Source organism: Neofelis nebulosa, chromosome 2 (genome assembly GCF_028018385.1).
Source record: "Neofelis nebulosa isolate mNeoNeb1 chromosome 2, mNeoNeb1.pri, whole genome shotgun sequence".
In the NCBI taxonomy this organism is placed as follows: Eukaryota; Metazoa; Chordata; class Mammalia; order Carnivora; family Felidae; genus Neofelis; species Neofelis nebulosa.
Genome location: NC_080783.1, coordinates 18,638,063 through 18,661,175, shown reverse-complemented (window position 1 = coordinate 18,661,175; position 23,113 = coordinate 18,638,063). Strand labels below are relative to the sequence as shown.

The 23,113-nt window shown below is 43.9% G+C and overlaps 1 protein-coding gene and 1 long non-coding RNA gene across 6 annotated transcripts in view; one reads left to right on the top strand and one right to left on the bottom strand.

Moving 5' to 3' along the window:
• The window catches only part of NHEJ1 (non-homologous end joining factor 1), an 81,875-nt gene that overhangs the window by 52,046 nt on the left and 6,716 nt on the right, over nucleotides 1–23,113 (bottom strand). For all 5 annotated transcript variants that reach the window (XM_058704425.1, XM_058704434.1, XM_058704454.1 and 2 more), the window contains exons 4-5: nucleotides 19,025–19,163; nucleotides 18,391–18,449 (exon numbers count right to left, since the gene is read on the bottom strand). In XM_058704425.1, the coding sequence (XP_058560408.1) occupies nucleotides 18,391–18,449; nucleotides 19,025–19,163 (198 nt within the window). The remainder of the gene's footprint in view (nucleotides 1–18,390; nucleotides 18,450–19,024; nucleotides 19,164–23,113) is intronic.
• LOC131497843 (uncharacterized) lies at nucleotides 7,853–10,126 on the top strand. Its single transcript, XR_009255181.1, has 2 exons — nucleotides 7,853–7,969; nucleotides 9,937–10,126. It is a non-coding gene; the product is annotated as an uncharacterized LOC131497843 (long non-coding RNA).

Below are 23,113 nucleotides of genomic sequence, written 5' to 3'. Positions count from 1 at the left end.
CTTCAGATCCTCTATCCCTTGCTCTCTCTGCCCCTCCCACACTCACACTTTCTCTCTCAAAGATAAATAAAAACATGACTTAAAAAGAAAAGTAAGTGAATCAAATTAAATAATAAAGGCAAAATTTCTCTGAGTACCTACAATGGATCAGACAAGTTAAACAAGGCAGATCATACCCCTGCCCTTGGGGAACTTACCATCGGGGGCGGGGAGCCAGAAAAAAATAGCAATTACAATGCAGTGTGATAGGGCCTATGATACAGGCTTTCTAAAGAAAGGCAACTAAACTGAACTCAGAGGGCCAATGAAAATTCCCTCAAGGAAGTGACATCTTCACTGAAATCCAAACAATGAACAGGAGTTATCCAGGTGAAAAGGTCTGTGGTGGCAGGGATTTTCCAGGGAGAACAACGCGTGCCAAAGTCTAAGAGATAAGAGAGAAAATAATGGGCTCTGGGAACTGACAGCAGGTCACACTGTGCCTGAAGTGTAGATTTGGGATGGAAGGTAGAAGTGTGGGTGGGGAGCGTAAGTGTGGCCTAGCAGGAGAGTGGGAGAAGAAGCTGGGGAGGTAAACAGAGGCCAGATCATAAAGGGCCTTAATGGTTTTATTAAGGAGTTTGGACTTTATCCTAAGGTCAATAGGGAGCCACTGAGGAGTTTTAAGCAGGGACATGTGACCAGATTTAATCAGGAGCTTCCATCTGGTTTCTCTTCCTGATTGCAGATCCCTAGGGTTAGTGGGGTGTTAAAAAGAGAAAAGACACAGAGGTGAGTCTCGGCCGACTTCTCTCTTCCTTCTTCCCTTAACAAGGGTGGAACCCAGCAGGTTCCCACTCCCTCCCTCATGGAACTCTCCAGTCCTTTAAATTCCTGGCTTACTTTCCAGTCTTCTCTCTCAGTGCCCTATTCCTCTTTCTCTGGCAAAGACAAACCTTTCACTGTGTGGCCAGTCCCCTCTACCCAGCCGTCCTGCAGACCTGGGCTGTGAACCCCCACCCTCCAACTAGGGATGTTAAGTAACCCTGCCAGTAAGCCACAGTTCTAATCCAAGGCCCAGTTCTTATCTCTTACTTGAATTCCACCAACTCTGCCAATATTTACTTTTCTCCTCAATCCTAGATCTCTCAACCTCTGGAAACAATTTGGTGGCCTCCTAACAGAAGACAAAGATAATGCTGACCAAACACATGATCGATCTGTATAAGAAAGACCTCATATCTAGATGAAAATGACAGACTAGTAAATGAACCCTATGAAAAACATCCCCCTCCTTTTCTTTCTTTACCTTGGTAAGTCATCGAAAGCTACTCTTTTAAGATTCATCAAGACCATCAACTTTACCTCTTGGCCTTACCATTTAGCATTAGAATCACAGAACCTTGGCACCGGGAAAAGAAACCTTTAATCAGCTAAGTTCAAGATTCCAGCTCAGTACCAGAGCTCTTTGGCATGACCTGGCAACTGAGATCAGATTGCTTCTTACTGCTGAAATTTCCTTAAGAATTTCTTTTTCTATCCATCCCCTACTGAACCCCTACTGAACATAAGGGTAGGACCTCTATGACCAATAGGAAATAGCTCAAACTCACTAGGTCTTACGGTTTTAGGACAATGCTATTCAAAGTGTGATCAGCAAACTGGTGCTGGCCCACGAACTCCTTGTAACTAGCCCATGATGGGGTAAGAATAGAAATCAAGTATAAGCATTTAAAAATTTTCATAGCCATCTGACATTGCCATGATATCCACACACTAGTTCAGAGGACTCATCTCAATGAACAGGGTATAAAATGGTTTGAGTACTGTTGAACTTATCATCACATGGGACACATGCTGCATATTAGCTACGCACAGTAAGACCATGGGTCAGATCACTTTGAAAAGCACTGTTCTAGAAGGTTCCATGGGAAGAGAAGAGGATAGGTCTGGGGACAGGAGGGCTAACTCTTCCTTTTCTCAAACCCTTTCTGGGTACAATAGGGAGTGAATCTGCTGCCTGGGATGAGGAACAGGAAGCTGCTCCCACTAAGCCACTGGCTGCATGGGGTGAAGAGGAGGGCAGGAGTTGGTGGCCAGGTTATCAGGCAATAACAAACTCAGCATCCAAGCACGCGACTTCCAGCAATGCAAGGAGTTTCCTTTGTTTGGAGAAAACAAGAGCCGCAAGAAGCCTCTCCTTGACACGTTCTTGCCTGGCTTCGGGAGGAGCCCAACCACCCCTCACACACAAACAGGACAGTCCTGGCCAATGACAGACAAGCCAGTACCCTGACCACAACCCCTGTTTGCTTTTCCTTTTCCACCACTTCCTCAGTTGGAGGGCCACTGTGGGGCCATAGGTAGCTGCCAGCCTAGGTCACCATTCAAGAACTTCACCCCCAATGACCCAGTATCTACGCCATGCAAGTCTTCCGATGCTCTTTCCACAGCCTACTTTCTCTCCCCAGTATGGTGCTTTTGGTCTGAGACCACAGGCTCCTGGCCCCTTCCCTAGAGTTAACAGATAAAGCTAGGAAGAGCACTGTTCTCACCCAGACCAGGGTGTGCTCTAATGAACTGTGCTGTCTTAACTCCAAAACTGAGAAGATCAGCATCAACTCAAGTGCCCCAAAAGAACAATATTTGAGGTTTGAACAGAATATTCTAAACACATTCTAAACAGAATATGTTACCTGAACAGAGTTGAGTTACGTTAGATCCTCAGCTTCAAGAACCCAGTTATCACCAAGACTAAGATATATATAAAACAATGTACCTCTTTGTGAGGCAGAATGCTGTCAAAAGTAAATGTCTAAGTAGCTAGCTAGGGAGCTTAGGACCAAAGACCAAAAAATCCAACAACACTTGGGAGCCAGCTCTTGGGGTTTTATAAACAGAGTAAGAGTGTCAACCTCTCAGATTCACACGAAAGTGCCTTCTAAGACTAAAGACTTCAGGGTATTTTCTCTGAGAGCTCTGAGAAGCAGGGCTAGTGAGTTCCACTTCTGACTTTACTGTGTTAAATCAAGAGCCTCCGCGACCAGAAACCTTCCTCCCTTTCCGATTAATCAAGAGAGCTTAGTCTTTACCCTAATGGCCCAAGAGCCCAGGTTTCTATGAAGACTCATTTGTCCAGAAAGGGGAGGGGTGTGGGGGCGGGACTCCCCCCACTCCAGGCCCCCTTCATGCCAGAGAAGGAGGAAACAGAATAAGCAAAATAAAATTCATAAAGCGAAGCAGTAATTATGGTGTGGTCAACAAGAGGCTGTCCTCAGGCCCATCATTATGTGGCTAAATTTAACGCCCTGCGCGGCCAGGGGAGCCGTGCGCCCCGGGCACCGTGTGTCCACACAGACGCCAGCTCTGCCACCTTCACCCGCTCGACAGCCGCCAGGGCTGCCAGAAAGCAGGTCACAATTTTTTTTTATAGTCTGTTTACCAAGATGCTGTTTTTACTGCCGAGGTTTCTCTCATTTTATCTCTTTTTCCCTTTTCCCCAAACAGACTGGCCTGTATTTTCTGTCCTGGTTTTTTTTTTTTTTTTTTTTTCTTTCTCCCTCTCTGAGTACTATTTTCAGAACTCTAATTTTATATGGTATGTCCCTTTTTTTTTCTTTTCTTTTTTCTTTTTTTTTTTTTTTTTTTTTTTTGGTAAATATTTGCCATGACTAAGCCAGGCACATCCAGTTTAAAAGACTCCATCCCACAAAACATCGGGTCTTTAATGATATGCATCTCATTAGCTTGCCCCATGAAAGGGGGTATAGAAAAAAAAAAAAAGCAACTTACAGACTCTCTCACTTTTTATATCTAGAGAGACCTATATTTATATACGAGGACAAGCGGTAAACTGACATTCTGAGCCCCGATACAAGATTGGTACAATGGTCACTTGATTCAGGCTTTGGAGGCCTGAGAAGCAGTTTCAGGTGAGACAGGTTACTGGTCTGAATATCACTGCTGGTTGATCCAAGAGGGTCTGACCAGTTCAGGGCCACTAGAACCAACCCTTGGACTGCGAAGAATTAGGACTCTCTAGACCCGGGGAACAAAACTCTGGGAAGTCCTCTGGCACTAAATTTCCTCAAAACGGCTGTGAGAAAACAAAGAGAGCAAAAGGGCCAATCTTCCTCTGCACCACGGGCAGATGAAGTCAGAGAAAGTTTAAATTAGAGAGCTCTGAGAGAGTCCCCCTCCAAGGCAGAACTTCCACACTTTCACTCACCACCCAAAGGGCTTCTCTAGCTGGGCAAAGCCCCAAAATGGATGGCACGTTTTCTGGAAGTACACGCTGAGTTTGATGAAAGGGGCGGCATGGCCGGGCCCACCTACTGCAATGACCAAGAGGGTCAGCGTCCAATAAGCACTACCTGAGGACTTAGCTGGGTGCTTTTAAACCCAGCGTGATCCTCTAAGATGGTTAGAGGAGCCCCAGGATTCAGCGTTTGCAGTAAGAAATGTTAGGGGAGGTAAACAGCCAGATACACAGATTGAGAGACCCTGAGAAGCTGTTGAAGCAGCATCTCATGGGAAGTCTATACTTTGTAGGGGTCACCAAAAGTCCAGAGTCCCCAACTTGGTTTTCATTAGTTCATTTAGGGATAATCAGATTCCAGAGGACTGACAAGTGCTAACTAAAATCATAGAACACTACTTTAGAAATTCAAATGCCAGTGTATTAGTTTATAAGGTGGGGGCTATACCATTCCAGTGACTGAACTATCTTCAGCTGATTTTTCCTGGGAAGCCAAATAAACACTGAGTGCTATTTGTCAAACACAGAAAAAAAGGCAGAAGACAGCAAATGACTTTATGGGAGACTTCGTATACACTGTGGAAAAAAACTAGACATTTGTCCCCATTCTATTTCACTGCTTTGGCACTGTGGTAGATAAATTAATAAATTGTTACTCCTTAGTTTCTCTTTTTTCAAATTCTATACAACTCTGCTCCTCTGCTAGAACATCTTCTCGGATATCATGAATAAATTATATAAGTTTTTCTCTAATTGCTTACGAGAGCCCAGAGGTGTGCAAGACCAAGGGCTACAAGAAAGATGTGGAGGAAGAGAGGCGTACTCAGGCAGAGGACTCCAGCCACAGACCACTTTCCCATCTCTTACGTAAGCTAGGTCTCCATAATGCTCACCAATGGGTCTCAGTCCTGCCTACTGCCCACATAAAGTTCCAAGTGTCGCTGTGTAACACGTGGCAAGGCAATAGAATATGATGGAATAATACCGGACCTGAAGTTCAGAGCCATGGGTCCTGGTGCCAAAACCTACCCCTGCTGGTCTACAAGGGTAAAGTTGGTCTACAGGGGTAAAGATAAAGTTCTTTTATCTTTGCAGGCCCTAATTTCCCCAAAAGTAAAACAAAGAGATTTGATATATTCTTAGATCGATAAAGACCCTTCCAGCCCCCCAAATTCTATGGCTCTAATCTTCTCTGCACATACTAGAAACGCCATGATTTCCTTCATTAAGTTACTAGCCTACGTACGCCCTTGTTGAGACTTGTAACCTAGTCTCATAGGCAATATATTTACAAACAGTAGGGTAAATCATTTCTGTAGATAGCTAATCTCACCCATTTCATATCTCAAAGATCCTCCCCATTCCTAGCTTCACTCACACCAAATTGGAAGGGGTTCTGTGGAGTAAAAGATCCTAAGAGGACAGTGTACGGTTTCAGAGCTGCTCAAGCTTCAAGGATAAGAGTAACAGAAGCCAAAGTGTTTTTGAAGGATTCCCTCAAACGACCACACCTAGGGAGAGCCTCTCAGATTGTGTAACTGAATAAAATACCTAGTTGTGTCTTTCCTTCAGTAGCCATTCACCGCACGAAATCCCTACATTCTCTTAGCTCAAGATTTACCTCTCCGAAAGAGGTTAGAGTGGGAGAGAGCCAAAGCATAAGAGACTCTTAAAAACTGAGAACAAACTGAGGGTTGATGGGGGGTGGGAGGGAGGGGAGGGTGGGTGAGGGGCATTGAGAAGGGCACCTTTTGGGATGAGCACTGGGAGTTGTATGGAAACCAATTTGACAATAAATTTCATATATTGAAAAATAAATAAATAAATAAAAAATAAATAAATAAATAAATAAATAAATAAAAGATTTACCTCTCCGGAAATACCTCTTCCAAACTAGCTTGCTATGCAAATGAATCTGTTTCTTCTGTCTCTGAGGTGACATATATTTTAAGTATTTAGAATATCCTTTGTATATATGCAAATTCCAGTGGTCTGATCTCCCTCAAAAGTCCACCTTTCAAGGGCAGAAACCACGTTTTCACTTTTCCGCATGATTCCACAATGTTTAATATTTCCAATGGTGCTTAAAATGTACCATCTACATAGAGTTTAAACCTCTAAATATAAAAACAAATAGACTAGGGGCACCTGGGTCACTCAGTTGGTTGAGTGTCTAACTCTTGATTTCAGCTCAGGTCATGATCCCGGGGTCATGGGATCGAACCCCTCATTGGGCTCTGCACTGAGTGTGGAGCCTACTTGAGGTTCTCTCTCTTTCCCTCTGCCCCACTCACACACACACTCTCTCTCTCTCAAATAAAATTTTAAAAAATAGACTAAAGATTTCCCATACAAAATGAAAAAACTGTTTCTTGAGATTTTTAATGGCAATCTCTCCCTTGACAATTCCTTTATGGGAGAAAGCAAAGATACCCATGAATCCTAACATCTTGCTCCCTATGCACTGGACTGCTCAACTGCTAACCTACAGGACTCAGTCTCTCACTTTTCAATGTGGCTCACTATCCAAAAGAAATATCACCCATGAGTAAAGGCTATAATAAGAGAACACTTTAGGCATAAGGCTAAAGGTAGGAAGCCGGGGTGCCTGGGTGGCTCAATCGGTTAAGCGTCCGACTTCGGCTCAGGTCATGATCTCATGGTTCGTGGGTTCAAGCAGCGTGTTGGGCTCTGTAGTGACAGCTCAGAGCCTGGAGCCTGCTTCGGATTCTGTGTCTCCCTCTCTCTCTGCCCCTCCCCTGCTCGTGTGCTATCTCTATCTCTCACTCTCTCTCTCAGAAACAAAAAACCATTAAAAAAAAATTAAACTTAGGAAGCCAACACATCAGGAAAGTTTAAAGGTAAGTCATTTGATTCTTTTGTTTTTCCTCCACATTTCTATAACCGGAGACAACATTTACCCACGTGAGAGGATCTTCCAATGCCACAGCCTTTAAGCTATAACCACTCATCACTGTGTGCCTCCTATATACAAGGCACTACGGTGATGAGTGACACAGAAAAGACACAAAGTGACACAGGAGTTCAGAAGAGGGAAAGAATACAGCTGATACTTTCACTGCTGTCTGTTTCACTATTTTGGTCATTAACAGAAAAGCCATGGATCCATCTGATGCTAAAAGTCCTTGGGAAGGACTTTAAAATTCCTGAATGAACAGGCAACATCTCCTGGGGAAAGAGGATGAAAATAGGCCGAGATCAAGTCATCTGCTCAAAACATCACCTGCGCCTTCAGGCCATCCGCAAATCTCAGAGGAAGGACTAATTCTCCCACTCTGCTCAACTCCACAGGTCCTTGCTTCCCTCTATCATTTTCCCTTTATCAGCTTACGTTGCTGCTGTTCCAGTGGCTCCTCCTTTGCTTTCAAACACACGTGCATCTTCTCACCTTCAGAAGGGGTTCTGCTAAGCCACAGCTAACTCAGCAGCCAGCTCTCAATTCCTTTTCATTGTGAAATGAAATAATGAGAGTTCTATACCCATTGTGTCCATTGCCTTATCAACTGATCCTTCTTTAGCTGCCTGCAATCTGCTGATATTGCCCAAGATCACAAATTGCCTAATGGACTTTCCTCTGGCGAGCGGGCGGGCAGGCAGGCAGGCAGGCACTCGTTCACTTTGGTCTCTCTCCCGCAGACGGCGCTCTGGATCACCCTCTGGGGTGACGGGAAGAGCACGGGATTTGAGTAAAGACAAATATGAGAAAATCAGGTGAGTTGACTTGAAACAAATTACTTAGCCCTTGAGCCTCTGCTTCTTTCTCTTTCAAATGAAAATAATATCACCAACCTCATAGGTTTGTTTAAGGATTGTAAGTTAGATAAACCACCTGGCACTGTGTTTGGCACATGTACGTATGTACTTGATAACTGTCTGTTCCCCTTTCTGGGTTAATTAACTACTGTGTTCAGATTCTCCTCCTATCTGCTTGCACTTCCTTCACTGGCTCCTACTACTCCTTCCAACTATGACTCTTCTCCAAATCTCAATCGTTGGACTTTTGTTCTTTTCTTCATGCTCTTCCCAGCAAAACAGGCATCCACTCTCATGACTTCAGGTATCTCTCCTCTGCAGCAGACTCCCAGATCTATTTCTATAGGTCTTTTCAACCTAAGCTTCAAACGCACTTTGTCAGTGCTTTCCTGAGCATTACCACTTATAGGTCCTACAGTCAATTTAAATCCAACACGTATGTGAAAAAGGCTTTCATCTTATATTTTTTCATTAACTCTGATCATATATAAGTCATCATTTTTTATACACTAAAGCACTGTTTAATGGCCATAATGTAATGAATGGACTTTGATGAAACCTTTCCTCTACTGGGGAGAGAGACTCAGCTGTGTGAATCATTGCCAAATGTCCCAGAGGTATGAGAAGCTTAGAGTTTAGGCCTAAGAAGGCTAGATGTTTGCCAGAAATAAGATATCCATCATCACTGCCTCACAACTCAATTCTCAACTAAGTGGATTTTGCAGACTGGAAATAAGAACGAAACTAAATTAAGAGGCTAATGGTGGATTCAGTGGAGCTAAACAAACAAACAAAAACAGTTTTCATTTTAGAAGAGTTGGTAACGTCCTCTGAATGAAGTACGATACACAATCCCCCAGAGCAGTGTCTGTTCAACTGTGCTAGCCTATCTGGGTCTAGACACAGGGGGCATGCGCAATTCAGTTTTCCACAGACCCCTACAAATCTCTGTTGTCTTCTATCCAGCCTGATCTGCATATTTATGTTGCACGCCGGTCCCCTGTAGTCATCTGAGTTAGTAACACTTGATTATAAGGCTTTTGGATATGAGAATTTAGAGGCTGATGAAGTCGTTCACTATTAGGATTGCCACAATCAGAAATCTTCTCTTGGAAATGAGTGATTTTATTCCACTTGTATTTGTTATGTTGATTTCCTTTTTGCTTTCCCTCAGGTTTTTGATAAATTTTCTTTGTAAAGTATCAACCCCTATAATGCTTTGTAAAAGGAAAATAAAGAAACAGGCCTTTTAATACATCCTTGGGCCCAAAAGAAAAGAGGTGGTGGCCGGTGGCAGCAGGGCTCAAGGGTGACTACGGGAACTACATTGGGAAAACCCCAGAGGAGGCAAAATTCTGAAGAAATGTAGCTGAGAAACATATGCAGCCATTCCTTCCTCTCTGGAGATTTTCATTCCAGAGCTCAAATACTGGTGGATTTGTGTTTTAAATAAGGAAAACCATTCCTTTGTATGCCCAAGATTAGATTTAATTGAGCCCCACCCATGATTTTCCTAGTCTGTCAACAGTACCACTATTCTTGAGCTCACATAGGCATACCACGGACAGACTAATCTTCCCAAAGATCACTTTCCTATGTCAATTCTCCAGCCAAAACTTTCCACAGCTTCCCACTATCTACGACAGAAATGAGTAACTACAAGAAGGAAGTGCTCATCTCCTTCCTAGGAGATGTGCCGGTTTGAGAATCACTGCCTGTAATGATAGATGTTAATAACTGAACACAAACCGGCAAATAAATGGAATGCCGGCAGAAATAAAGGAAAGCTGAAACACATTTACCTTCAGAATGAAGTACCAATCTTCCAGAGCAGCATTTAAGGCCCCCCAACAACCTAGCCTGAAGTTATTATCTTGCTAACCTTTTTTTCTACTAATCCTCTCCCACTCATTATTATTTTACAGCCTTCACCCATGTGCTTCCCAGCTAAAATGTCTTCCACTGAGTTCCCTAGCAAAACTGAAACCGAAAACAAACATGGAAGTCCAGATCAAGTCCTGTCTTTTGCAGGAAGCTTCTTCCGATCACTCCACTACCGTGGCCCCTATCACCATTCATTAAGCACTTTGACGTGCAAAAGCTCTTTGACGATAATATTCTCATACCCTGTCCGCTCACAGAACCTGGCACGGTGCACATACATCACGGAGAATACTGGGAGAATGAATTAACCACAGGGTTCTCTCAATCAGAGAACTGACATGCATGCTGGTAGGGAGGACAGTCTCCTGCATCTAGACTTATCCTTCTTTACGATGCCCATGAAGGCATACCGGGTCCTGTGCCTTCCTCCACATACTGAATACCAGGCATATGGTAGCAGGGCAGCCCTTCTAACTGTGGAGGGAGAGCCCAGAGAGAGGAAAATTTGAGGAAAGAGGAAACTTAAGAACTTACTTTTGGCTGTATGACTAATGTTCTTTCCAGGATTTTGGTAGGTTCTTATTCTTTTGGTTTTTGTGATATTTAATTTCTTAACTGGTCTAAAAAAGAGGTTCTGGGGTCACTCAGTAAGAAAAGATTCAAGGTTGATAGTTCATCCCAAAGTTGGGACTATCTCCCAATAAACAGGCAGATGAGAGAATGGCAATCAGACAGCAATTCTTTCCTTAGGCTCCTCATCTATTTATAGTAGGGCTATCTAGATCTCGGGCTACCAACAGGTGATCATTTCACGGCCTATTCATAAGGTAGGGAAAATAAAGAGGAGCGGGAAGATAAGATTCATTCATCCATTCAACAAATATTTATTTCATGCCTACTGTGTGTAGAGGCACTGTTCTATGCACTTTGGATAAACCAGTGCACAAAACATATATACTTGTCTTTGCTGAGCTTACACATTCTAACAGGGGGAAGATACCATAAATGATGAATATAATGAAATAAGGAAATTTTATAATATGTTGAAAGTGAGTGCCATGGAAAAAATTAAAAGTAGAGCTTGGTAAAAATGAAATGGGAGTGCCATGTACAGATGGGCAAGGATGTGGCTTACAATTTTAAATAGGATACTCAGGGTAAACTCCATTGTGAAGGTGACATTTGAACAAAACCATGTATTATATTTTTGAGACACCTCCCCTTAAGAGGTGGAACTTAATTACCCTCCCATTGAGTGTGGCCTGAACTTAGTGACTCACTTCTAATGAAGGGATTACAGTAAGATAGTGATGGGCTGTCACTTCTGAGATTAGGTTGTAAAAAGACTGCAGCTTCCATTTTGGTCTTAGTCTGTCTCTTGGATCACTTGCTCTGGAGGAAGCCAGGACCATGTAATGTGAGCAGCCCTATGGAGAGGCCATATGACAAGGCAATGGCACCTCCTGCCAACAGCCACATGAGAGAGCTTGGAAGTGAAATCTCCAGCCCCTTATGATAATGGCATTCCCAGCCAACACCTTGACTGCCACTTCATGGGAGACCCTGAGCCAGAAATCACCCAGCTTAAGCTGCTTCCAAATCCCTGACCCTCAACACTGTTTGTTGTTTTAAACTATGACATTTTGGAGTAATGTGTTATAAAGAAGTAGATAACTAAATTTTTTTTTTTACATTTATTTATTTTTGAGAGACAGAGAGAGAGTACAAGCGGAGGAGGGGCAGCGAGAAAGGGAGACACAGAATCCGAAGCAGGCTCCAGGCTCTGAGCCGTCAACACAGAGCCCAACGCAGGGCTTGAACCCATGAACTGTGAGATCATGACCTGAGCCAAAGTCGGCTGCCTAACCAACTGGGCCGCCCAGGCGCCCCAGTAGATAATTAATATAGACAAAAAGGAAGTGAGGGAGTTGGCCACACAAATATCTGAAGAAAGAGCATTCCAGGCAGAGGAAACAGGCTGCAAAGAGGACTAAAAGCAGGTGGTAGTCAGAGAGAGTTAGAAAAACAGCACAAGGCCAGTGTGGATGCAGTGGAGTAAAAGAAGGAGAAAGTGGTAGGAGATGAGGTCAGAAAGGTAACAAGCAAAGTCCATGGGGCACCTGGGTGGCTGAGTCTGTTAAGCATCCAACTTCGGCTCAGGTCATGATCTTGTGGTTCGTGAGTTCGAGCCCCACATCGGGCTCTGTGCTGACAGCTCAGAGCCTGGAGCCTGCTTCCAATTCTGTATCTCCTCTCTCTGCCCCTCCCTTGCTCATGCTCTGTCTCTCTCTCTCTCAAAAATAAATAAACATTTAAAAAAAAAAAAAAAGAAAGGTAACAAGGTCCAGATCATGTAGGATTTTGCTCTATAAGTGTAATGTGAAGCCAATATGAAGGACTTTGAGCAGGGGAGTATCATGATGTGATCTGTGTTTTAATAAGATCGCTTTGTTGGTAATGGCCCAGAAGGAGGCATAGGTAGCAGCAGGGATACCAGTAAGGAGGTTACTGCAATAATGCAAGAAAGAGATAAACATGGCTCAGACCAGAAGGGTAGCAGCAGAGGTGAAAGTATGCATGTGTTTTGAAGGAAGAGCCAACAGGAGATCCTGATGGACTAGAGGCAGGATGTGAGAGAAAGAAGTCAAGGATGACTCCAAAGTTTATGGCCCTAGCAAGTGAAAGAATGATGTTTCCATCAACTAAGATGTGAGGGGGCTGTTGGAAAAGCAAACTTGGGGGTAAGATGAGGAGTTCAGTTTTGGACACATTGAGTTTGACACTCTGGGGGACTTCCGCGCGGATATGTTGAGCAGGCAGCCCAGAGTCTGGGGGGAAAGTCTAAGAATAAAAATTAAATTCGGGATTCATCAACAAGGTGGTCAAAGCCACGGACTACATGAGATCACTAAAGGAGTGAGTGAAAAAATATAAGAGCACCAAGGACTGAATGCTGGGCACTCCAACATGAAGAGGTAATAAGGGAGAAGAACCAGCAAGCAGTTTGGAGATGGAGCAACCAATGAAGTAGGATGAAGGACAGGACAGTATCATACTATGGAAGCCATGTGAAGAAAATCTTGAGAAGGAATTAACCAGCATTATATTTAAATTTTTTTAATGTCTATTTAGTTTTGAGAGAGAGAGAGAGAGAGAGAGAGAGAGAGAATGCATAATTGGGGGAGGGGCAGAGAGAGAGGGAGACACAGAATCCGAAGGCTCCAGGCTCTGAGCTGTCAGCACAGAGCCTGACGTGGGGCTCATCCCCATGAACCACGAGATTATGACCTGAGCCAAAGTTGGACACGTAACCAACTGAGCCACCCAGGTGCCGCAGAATTAACAAGCATTATAAAGGAAAAGCCTAAATGAGAAAAGATCAGCGAACTCAATTTTCCCTGCCCCCCCATCCTTCTTTTTCATTTCCATATCCTCCCTTATGCCAAATGCCATGGCAGAGATATGTACAAGAGGCTGTGGGAATAGCAGGATAGTGTCCCTGTGCCTGAAAGGAGAGCAGACTGTGGAAAGGAAAAACTGTCATGGAAAACACAAAAGAGATGATGTCTGTGCAGAGTCAGGAAAGCTAAATAGGAATCTGCCACGAGGACGAGACGGAAAAGAATACCAGGCAAGTTGGTCAAGAGATGTATGGGCATTAAGACTTCAGTGTGGTAGGGGCCCCTGAGTGGCTTCGTCCATTGAGTGTCTGACTTCGGCTTCGGCTCAGGTCATGATCTCACTGTTCGTAAGTTCAAGCCCCACATTGGGCTGGCTGCTGTCAGCTTGTCAGTGCAGAGCCGGCTTTGGATCCTGTCCCCCTTTCTCTGCCCCTCCCCTGCTTGCACTCTTCCAAAACTAAATAAATATTTTTAAAATTTTCTAAATAAAAAAAAATAAAATAAAGACTTCAGTGTGGGAGAGTGACAGAGGATTAGACTGCAGAGGTCAAGAGGACCAAATCATATGCCATGACCTTGTGTGAATGACCTTGTGTGCCATGCAAGGAGTTTGAACTTTATCCTGTAGGCAACCGGGAACCCCTAAATGACTCTAAGCAATCTGGTTTTCTGTTTCCGTTTCAAAGAGATCACTCTGACAGAACGCAAATTCAACTGGAGGGGAATAAGGACTGACTGAGTGACAAGCTAGGACACTACTGGAAGGTCAAACCAATAAAAGGGGGACGGGGGTGGGGGTGCTAATCTAAGGCAATGAACGCCGGAATAGAGTAGAGCAGATTCAAAAGAGAGTTGACAAGTTAGGCTTTGAAAGTAAGGACAAAGAGAAAAATGGGTAACTCTCAAGTTTCTAGCTTAGAAAGCTGAACGGATACTGGTACGATTCCCCAAGATAAGGAATATAGGAAGAGAAATGGGTTTAGGGGAGTAGATGGTTTCTTTTGGACAAGTTTAGGGCATTGCATGTGGGGCATCCAGGTGGACATGTCAAATGTGCAGAAAAAAATATGGGCTGCAGCATAGTAGAGACATAAGATTGGCACTCGCTGGTGTACTTGTGACAGTTGAAACTGGGGTCTGGATGAGATGCCCCAGAGAGGGAAGGGTGAGTGGATAAGGACAGGATCTTGAATAACACTAACATTTAAGGGGCAGGTAAAGAATGGAACACTGGCCAAGGAAACCAAGCAGAGGCTATCTGTGAATGAACTCAACAGGACAGCAGATTCCAGGTTAAAAGATCATCTTCCCCAGGGATCACTGATATAACCTCTAGCTTTCTAAGAGCAGCAGTGAGTATCTTCACAACTTGAAGCATCTGCTGTAGCATCAGGCTGCAACCAGGCAGAGAATGAAGACAGTAGCTTAAAACTAGACAGGACACAAGGCTACATTTAGGACGCTGAGTCAAATCAATGCTACCTATAGGTACATAACTATAACCATATAATAGACATTGGTGAAGGCACTATACCGAACGGATTAATTTAAATCTTACAAGGCATGCAGCCTGCAGCAAAGGGAATGACTGGCTATGCTGCATACTCTCCTCTGAAGATAGGGAAGGAGAGAATCCGTTAAGGCCCCCTCCCTAAGGAAGCCAACTTCACGCAACCGCTCAGGTTTTGGTGTTAAGGGCTGATTCCCCGCCAGGGGTTGCCAGCTGCAGAGGGCGGGGCTCTATTTTGGGCTGCCTGCTGTCCCTGAGCCTGGCCGCGTCTGGTTTGAGCAGCATGCAGCCCCAGTGACTCACACACCCATGCAAACCGCCTGTGGCTCAGTGGCACGGCCTCGGAATGCCAGCCTCAGGCCAGCTCCCTCCTCACCCCATTACACTGGGATAAATAAATAAAGAGCCCGCCAGCAGCCGCACAGCCTGATGGCAACCAGATGGAGAGAGGGAGGCATGGACAGGGCCAGGGGAAGGAACTCCCTCCAGTGGACTAGAGTGAGAGAGGGCCATGCCAGCCCCATCCTCCTAAACTTCTTTAACACAGTTCCTACTGCCATGTGGTAATAGTCCCCAATTCCTGGACTCATCTTCCATTCCTGATGGTGCCTCCCAGCCCCCAGTCCTAGGAAATGCTCTTTATGGGGATCTTCCCTCTATGAAGATCATACCAGCAGCCACTCCATCCAGCCAACTTGAGGAACACTGCCAGTACTCCCCCTCCGATCAGGCCACCATCGATTGGCCCCCTGGGGCTCCCTGGAAATGCGAAATCGAAGGCTCTTGGCAGGAGAGGAAAAACAAAAGAACTAAATATGAAGATGTAACCCCTGTTCAACCCTTAAATATTTTTCCTGGCCTTAGTCTCCTAGAAACTTCCCTGCCCTACTGCCCTCTGTGCTCTATCTCTACGGCCTCTAGCCTAGAACTAGGAAAAACAGACCCTAGCCACTGACCGCATGGCCCTCTGACATCAGCCGTGGCCCCCCTCTACCTTCATCCCGAGCTCTCTGTCCCCGGTTTGTTTATCTTCCTATGTTGCTTATTTTGATGGCACATCCTTTCAGCTGTCTTGGGTGACCCCATGACCCTTCTGTGTCCTGTTTGTAGGACCCCAGGCAAGAAGAGTAACTGAAAAGGTACAGTGGCCCTAAGAAATTCTGCAGTCCCGTTAGGAAACGGGTTCTAGCGGCTATGCAGGACATTCAGTGATCCCAGAGGTCACAAGAATTCCACATTGTCCTAGCCCTTAACTCTCCTCTAATTGGTGTATACAGCCAGTTAGCGTGGCAAAACAAAATAGGGATGATCCCAGATAAGAAATGTAGGCGGTCCTAAACATACAGCTACAGCTACAGAACCTTAGGCAAGTCATTTAACCTCTCTGGGGCCCAATTTCTTAATCTATGAAATGGAAAGCTACAGCCACTTGTCTCTCAGCTCCTTTGCAGATATATAAAATTCCGTAAGTCTATGTGGTTTGGGTGTGATCCACCCAGTACTTAGAAGACCAGTATTCCTGAAGTAATTGGTTCCAAAACACCAATATTCTTCCTGGGTTGGCACCAGGACTCTCCATGCTTTCTCATTTGATTCTGCAGGATTGCCCCCACCCCAAAGCAAGGAAAAGAGGAGCTTCCAAGTTTACAAATGAGTAAATGGAGGCTCTGAGTACTGATTTACCTGAAGCTGCAAAATAAACCAAGAGAATAACTGAATACCCCAAATATAGGTCTCACAAGCAGCACTGTATGCACAGGCCACACCGCCACACTTTTCATGAAATTCCCCTAGCACGGATTTTCCAACATCTTCATCCACAAACTTAGTGAGAACCTATGACTCCTAGGCACTCTGTTCAGTGCTGGGGATACAGAAAAGCATACAACACAGTCCTTGTCCTCAAATTGTCCACAGATCAATGGAGGAGAAAGGCATAGTCTTGCAGACATATAAACGGTAATATCACAAAGCTGTAAGTGGTAAAACAGAGGTAGGAACCAAGGTACTATGGTGGCGGGAAGAAGGACTATCTTTACAAGGAGAGTCTGGAAAGGTCTCCCAAAGAAGCCAAAGCTGACACTTCAAAGATTAATAGAAGTTTACAAGGTAGATAAGGCCAGGGCGTTGGGCATTATAGATTAAGGGAACAATGTATGCCAAGACATTAAGGCTGAAGAAAGGCACTTTGGCAATTCAAAGTCATGGTCTGTCACTGAAGTATAAGGTTCATAAAGAAAAATGTTAAGAAATCAAGATGGATAAGTATGTGGGCACTAGATCAGGAAGGGACCTCTCTGCTGGGCTAAGACGAAGGTTTGTATTGTTTAACTAAGGGGCTGAAGCAGGGAATTAGCATGTCACCCCCGGCCTGTGTTAACCTCCTTAATACCTACACTTATGGACAGAGGAAGCTATCTGGCAGAAAAATGGCCTAGGAAATCTCTCTGTGGCAAGTGTAATGGTCTCTCTTTCCCCATAAAGACTTGAAATCTCCTCTGCTTCAGGACTCAACAGTACATGCTTTCCTTCTTCTCCAGAGTTAAATTGCTTCAGTCGGTGGACTGAGCACTCAACTCGCATTTTTTGCTCTTAGTGTTAAGACCCCAAGCATCATGGCGTCTTGGCTTGGCCAATGCACAGAGGCAGAACAGAAGGTTCCAAGTCAAGAACACCTGCTTTAGGCCTAGCCCTGTGAAAAACATTAATTTCATGTTCAAAAGAAATATGAGTCACCGTCCCTGTCCACAAAGAGTTTACAAATTAGCCTAGATGACAAGACAAAAATATGAATAATCTATACAGAACGCAATATTATAATAGCATTATTTGCTTACATAGTAAAGTACCAACTTGGGTAACACATATAATTAGAAAACAGGGCAATAATACTAAGGTACTCACTGTACAACTAACCAGTCCCAAAAGAGTTAGAGAAGGAGAAGATCAATATTGACTGTTATTATCAAAGGTCACTATTATTAATACCCCCCCTGTTTGGCATTTAATAGATGTTTCTTTTGGCCAAGCTCAATCCTTAGAAGGGAAACCTAGGCAGGAGCTTCTGACAGGCCACAATTATCTACTCCCCATTCATTCCTTTGCCAGTCCCCTTGTATAAACACTGTGATTTTCCACAGCCTACTGTGCCCACAAGACAGTTCCCAAATGGTAGCCCTGTGCTTTTCACCTTCCTCTGCTGCGGGATGTTGAAGGGGCCTGGACAAGTAATAATAACTAGCCCCCCACCCTATAATCCAGACCTGCGATCTGATCTCAACAAGCAAAAATTTATCAACTGGTCAACCAAACTTTCCAAGGTTAGAGAATTCCAAATGAAATCCCTACATTAACAGAGATGTTTTACAAATGTTAACCAGCCCACTTTCGCCTTTTATATTCTTGCCCCCTATTTCACCCTATCTTCCCCAATGTGCGTCTCAAGTTTTATCAGATTTTCTCTAGGCACCTTTTTCAGAGAAAGGACTTCCCAACCATGCAAGCGAGCTAACACCCAAAACGCGTGAGAAAATAAAGCAAAGTTGCACAAGGAAAAAGAAAGTTCTTATTGTTGCATACACTACCTCTACCATAAATTGTTCCAAGAAGGAATTTTCTTCAAATGGCTCTGTCTTCAGCCGATCTGTAATAAGAAGGGATACAGAAAAGAAATATTAGTCTTAGGATGAGCTTCTTGACTGTGAGAAGGAAAAGAAACAGAGCCCAAGATTTCTTGGGAACGAGCACAAACATGCAACACCCAGAGTCCAGCAGGAGAAGGGATGAGAGTGTGTGAGCAAACAGGAGGAGGAAAGGGTGATTAGCCACACAGGACACGTTCGGTGGCAGCATGTGCTCTTAGGAGTTTTTCCTGCCACGAAGACAAAGGTCAAACTGAGTTTTTATTCTGAAGCTGAAACTCTAGCACTTCCCAAGGTCCCAAGTCTGTGTTGCCCTCGTACAATTTTGTATAGAGCTGTTGGCCCTTTTCCAAAGTCCCCCCTTGCCATAACCTAGGCCATGGCTGGACTCAGTTACAGCTTCTATGGCTACTGGACACCAGCCAAGTCCTCAAGGCAGAGAGAAGTGTCACCCAGCATCTGGTCAGCATCTCCCCAGGGAAACCCACCTCTAATGCAAACGACTCTCCCCTTTTCTGAGGCCCTTTGACCATCTGAACCATTCCCCTCGCAACACCCCCAAAGAATACCCTCTCACCTCGGCTCAGCACAGCCCCACTCTCCTGGTAGTCCTGGATCTCCAGATCTTTCATTCGAAGCAAGGTTGCTAGCTCCCTCCCTTGGCATTGCAAGGCCAGGCTCATGCCCATGAGAGGACGAATCAAATGCTGGGAGACCTTTCATAGAAGAGACGTCCATCAGCCAACAGACACTTACAGAGTACTCCCTAACACTATATTAGGAACTAGAAAAAATATTGAAAAATAAATGTTTTCACAGGGACTTACAGTTTCATAGGCAAGCAATCCATCTACACAAATACAGTAATAAAATAATTAAATAGGTATGTGAAAGAAGTTCAAGGGTTTTCTTCGCAGCACGGATAAAAGGATGGGAAGAATAGAGGAGAACACAGGGACAGATAACCTGGAGTGGCAATTTAAAGAGAAGGACGTGGGGTGCCTGGGTGGCTCAGGCAGTTAAGCATCATCTCTTGATTTCAGCTTAGCTCATGATCTCACGGTTTGTGAGTTCAAGCCCCACTTTGGGCTCCATGCTTACAGCACTGAGCCTGCTTAGGATTCTCTTTCTCTCCCTATCTGTCCCTCCTCCACTCATGCTCTCTCTCTTTTTGTCTCTCTTTCTCTCTCTCAAAATAAAGAAATAAACTTAAAATTTGTTTAAAAAAGAAGAAAATAAAGAGAAGGATGTGACAGAGGAAGAGGTTGGTGTTGCCTCAATTCTCCTCAGAGACTGAGGGACAAAAGCGGAAACCCAAGTAACCTTCAGGAAAGTAGGTGTGGCTTAAACAGAGTGAGCTAGCTGGCGTATAACAGAAGACAAAAACCAACAGAGAGTAGAGAGCCTTGGGTCAGTCTCAGATTAAACCCAGACACTGATTACGAGCCATTTCAGGGCTGCCGATAGCCCAGAATGAGCCCAGAGTTTCAATTTGCTCCCACAAATGCACCAAAGTCTCAGGTCACAGTAACAGAAGCCAGCCAGTCACCAAGAGGCCAGCCTGGGAAGGAATAAACCGACTAGCACACCTTGCTCTTAACAAGAGATAAGAAGGACATGAGCACAGCCACGCCACCGAGCAGCTAAGATGGTATTGTCACATGATAATATACAGCTATATAGAAAAATCATTTAATTCACCTACGCAAGGTATTCAGTAGCTTTAGAAAGGAGAAAGCCATAGCCAAAGAAAAAAGCTAAAATCAATCATCTCTCTGTGGCTAGTGCATGCTATCAGAGTTCCTCTCCCTACCGCCAAGCAGATGAGCTAAAGGAGGCACTAAGAAGAAATGCCCTAGATCAGAGGTCAGCAACATTTTCTGTATGAGCCAGGTAGTCAGTATTTTCAGCTCTGTGGCTCATGCAGTCCCTGTCACAATAGTCAATTCTGCTATTGTAGCAGGAAAGCACCCACAGACAACGTGTAATACATCAGGGTGCTGGGGTTCCAGTGTAACTTCTGAAAAATAGGCAGCAAGCCAGAGGTGGCCCACTGGCCGTAGTACACCAACCCCCACCTTTCTCTAAGGACAAATTAGGAGAAGAGATGGGGGGGTGGGGTGGGGAGGCATAGGTAACAAGGGTTAGTGGCAGCAGCTTTTGTACCAGCACCAGGACCCAAGACACAGAGTGGAAGGCCAGAAATCAAGTCTAGCTGTAAATACCAGTCACTTCTTTCCATCACACAGTACATCCCAACCTGGTCCTGTTTCTCAGTTCAGGTCCTTCGGATAAACTTAAGCCTCCAGGAAGTACTGTTCAAAATGTGGCAGAAGTTCTGCCTCGGGAAAATTAATCTGCTCTAGACCCAACCCTCTTTCCTAAGAATTATTTTCTTAGGTTTGGTCCTGTTCAAGGTAGATTAGGAGGAAAAATAGGTGAATACTTGTATGAAAGTAAGTCAATGTTTGCAGGGGTTGAAGTGAAAGTAATTACAACTGGTAACCAAACGGTGTCACCATCCATCTGGTAACAGCCTTCAAATAACAGAAACTCCTGGGGAGCCTGGGTGGCTCAGTCAGTTAAGTATCTGACTTCGGCTCAGGCCATGATCTCATGGTTCGCGGGTTTGAGTCCCGTGTCGGGCTCTGTGCTGACAGCTCAGAGCCTGGAACCTGCTTCAGATTCTGTGTCTCCCTCTCTCTCTGCCCCTCCTCTACTCATGTTCTATCTCTGTTTCTCTCTCTCAAAAATAAATAAACATTAAAAAAATTAAATAAAAAAATTTTAATTAATTAATTAAAAAATAAATAAATAACAGAAACTCCTAACGTAATAACCAGCCTCTTTCTGGGAATCCACCTTAATAGCAATTTCTTTGAGTGGTAGTAAATATAACAACATGAAACACAATGAGAAACTGTTTTTAACCAATGCCATGTTCTAATTAAATATGGTAATACCATACCAAGCACCTGAAATGATCTATCAGACTCTAATGTCTACATAGCAAAAAAAAAAAAAAAAATTAAACTTTTTATCAGTAAATATTTCAATTTCTCCAACAATTTCCTAAGATTGGGTTACACCACTCTGGATTATCAGGGTATAACTCATTTCAAAGTTAGATGAACACTAATATAGATAAGTATGACAAGGCATGTGGCTGAAGTAACAGATTTCAGAGCAAATCCACAGATACTATAAGGAAAAATCTTGAAGTACTTCAGGAGGTCAGGAACACCCCATCTCTTCATTTACAGACAACAATATATGAAGAGAAGGAGTTCAATAAGTCAATTCAACAAATAACTACTGTGTGCCTCATACATACTCTGACCCTTTGAGGCTTCTGCCCTCAAAGAGCTCACAACAGTTAAGGAGGTCAGGAAGTGTGGTGGATATAGAGGCAGGAGCTGCCGATCTTTTCCAGAGGAAAAGCTACTTATAACTTCCCCCGATGTCTTCATATTTCCCATTGAAATATTTACAAGTCAGAGGCAGGAGAGCAGAATGGCAGTTATCAATCCCGAGATGAATTCTATCAGGTTTGGATATAGTGAAGAGCGCAACACACTGGGAATGACATCTAGATTCCAGCTCTGGTTCTGAGAGCACCTAGATGTGAAAATGGCTTAATCCCAAGCACCTTCAAGGTCCTTATCTTTTTCAAGGGAAAATTACGGAGTCAGAGTATTTGCTCTCACAGGTCCGCTATAATGCTAAAAGTTCAGTAATATTACATATGTTCTCGATTTACTCTTCACGATTCCATAGTAAGGCTGTGACTGGCATCTCCCCTTTAGAGATGAAGAAACCAAGTCTCATAAAAATTCAATTATTGGGGCAACTGGGTGGCTCAGTCAATTAAGCGTCTGACTCTTGATTTCAGCTCAGGTCGTGATCTCAGGGTTCATGAGTTGGAGTGCAGGCTCCGTCAGGGCAGAGTCTGCTTGAGATATTCTCTCTCCCTCTCCCCCTCTCTCTCTTTGCCCTTCCCCTGCTTGCTCTCTCTGTCTCTCTCTCAAAATAAGTAAAAATAAAAATTAAAAAGTTACATTAGATACTAGGAAGAACGAAGGAAGAAGGGATAAAGGGAGTTGGCTGGAAGCAGAAAGGGGCTAGAAAGCGGTGACCCAAAGCCCTACATATTCCATGATATCCCGCAGAGCCTTGAGAACTATTAAGTCATTAGTGTGAACATCCTGTGTTGTACCCTCCTGTTCTCCTGCATGACTAGTAGGAGTTAAGCTGCGTAATCTCTCTGGAAGACAATTTGGCATTATGTGAGCAAGAGTAAAATTACAAATATTCCTCGATTTAGCTATTCCACTGCTAGTTTACTCATACGTTTACACATAGGAAAAGCAAATACAAGGACAGTCACCAGGCATAACAACAAAAGAACGGAAACAACTTAAGAGTCTACTAGTAGCATATCAATTAAATACATGTTGATATATTCATTAAATAAAACTCTGTTACCATTAAAGAATATTAAGGCAGATCTTCTCAATATATTGCTATGAATGATTTCTAAGTTCTAGAATTAAGTGATGGATTATGTGGATAGCACGCTGCCATTTGTGAAAATGCACACACACACACCCAGATACGTATTTGACTGAGTGAGTATGTACATACTTACATATATGCAAACCTACGT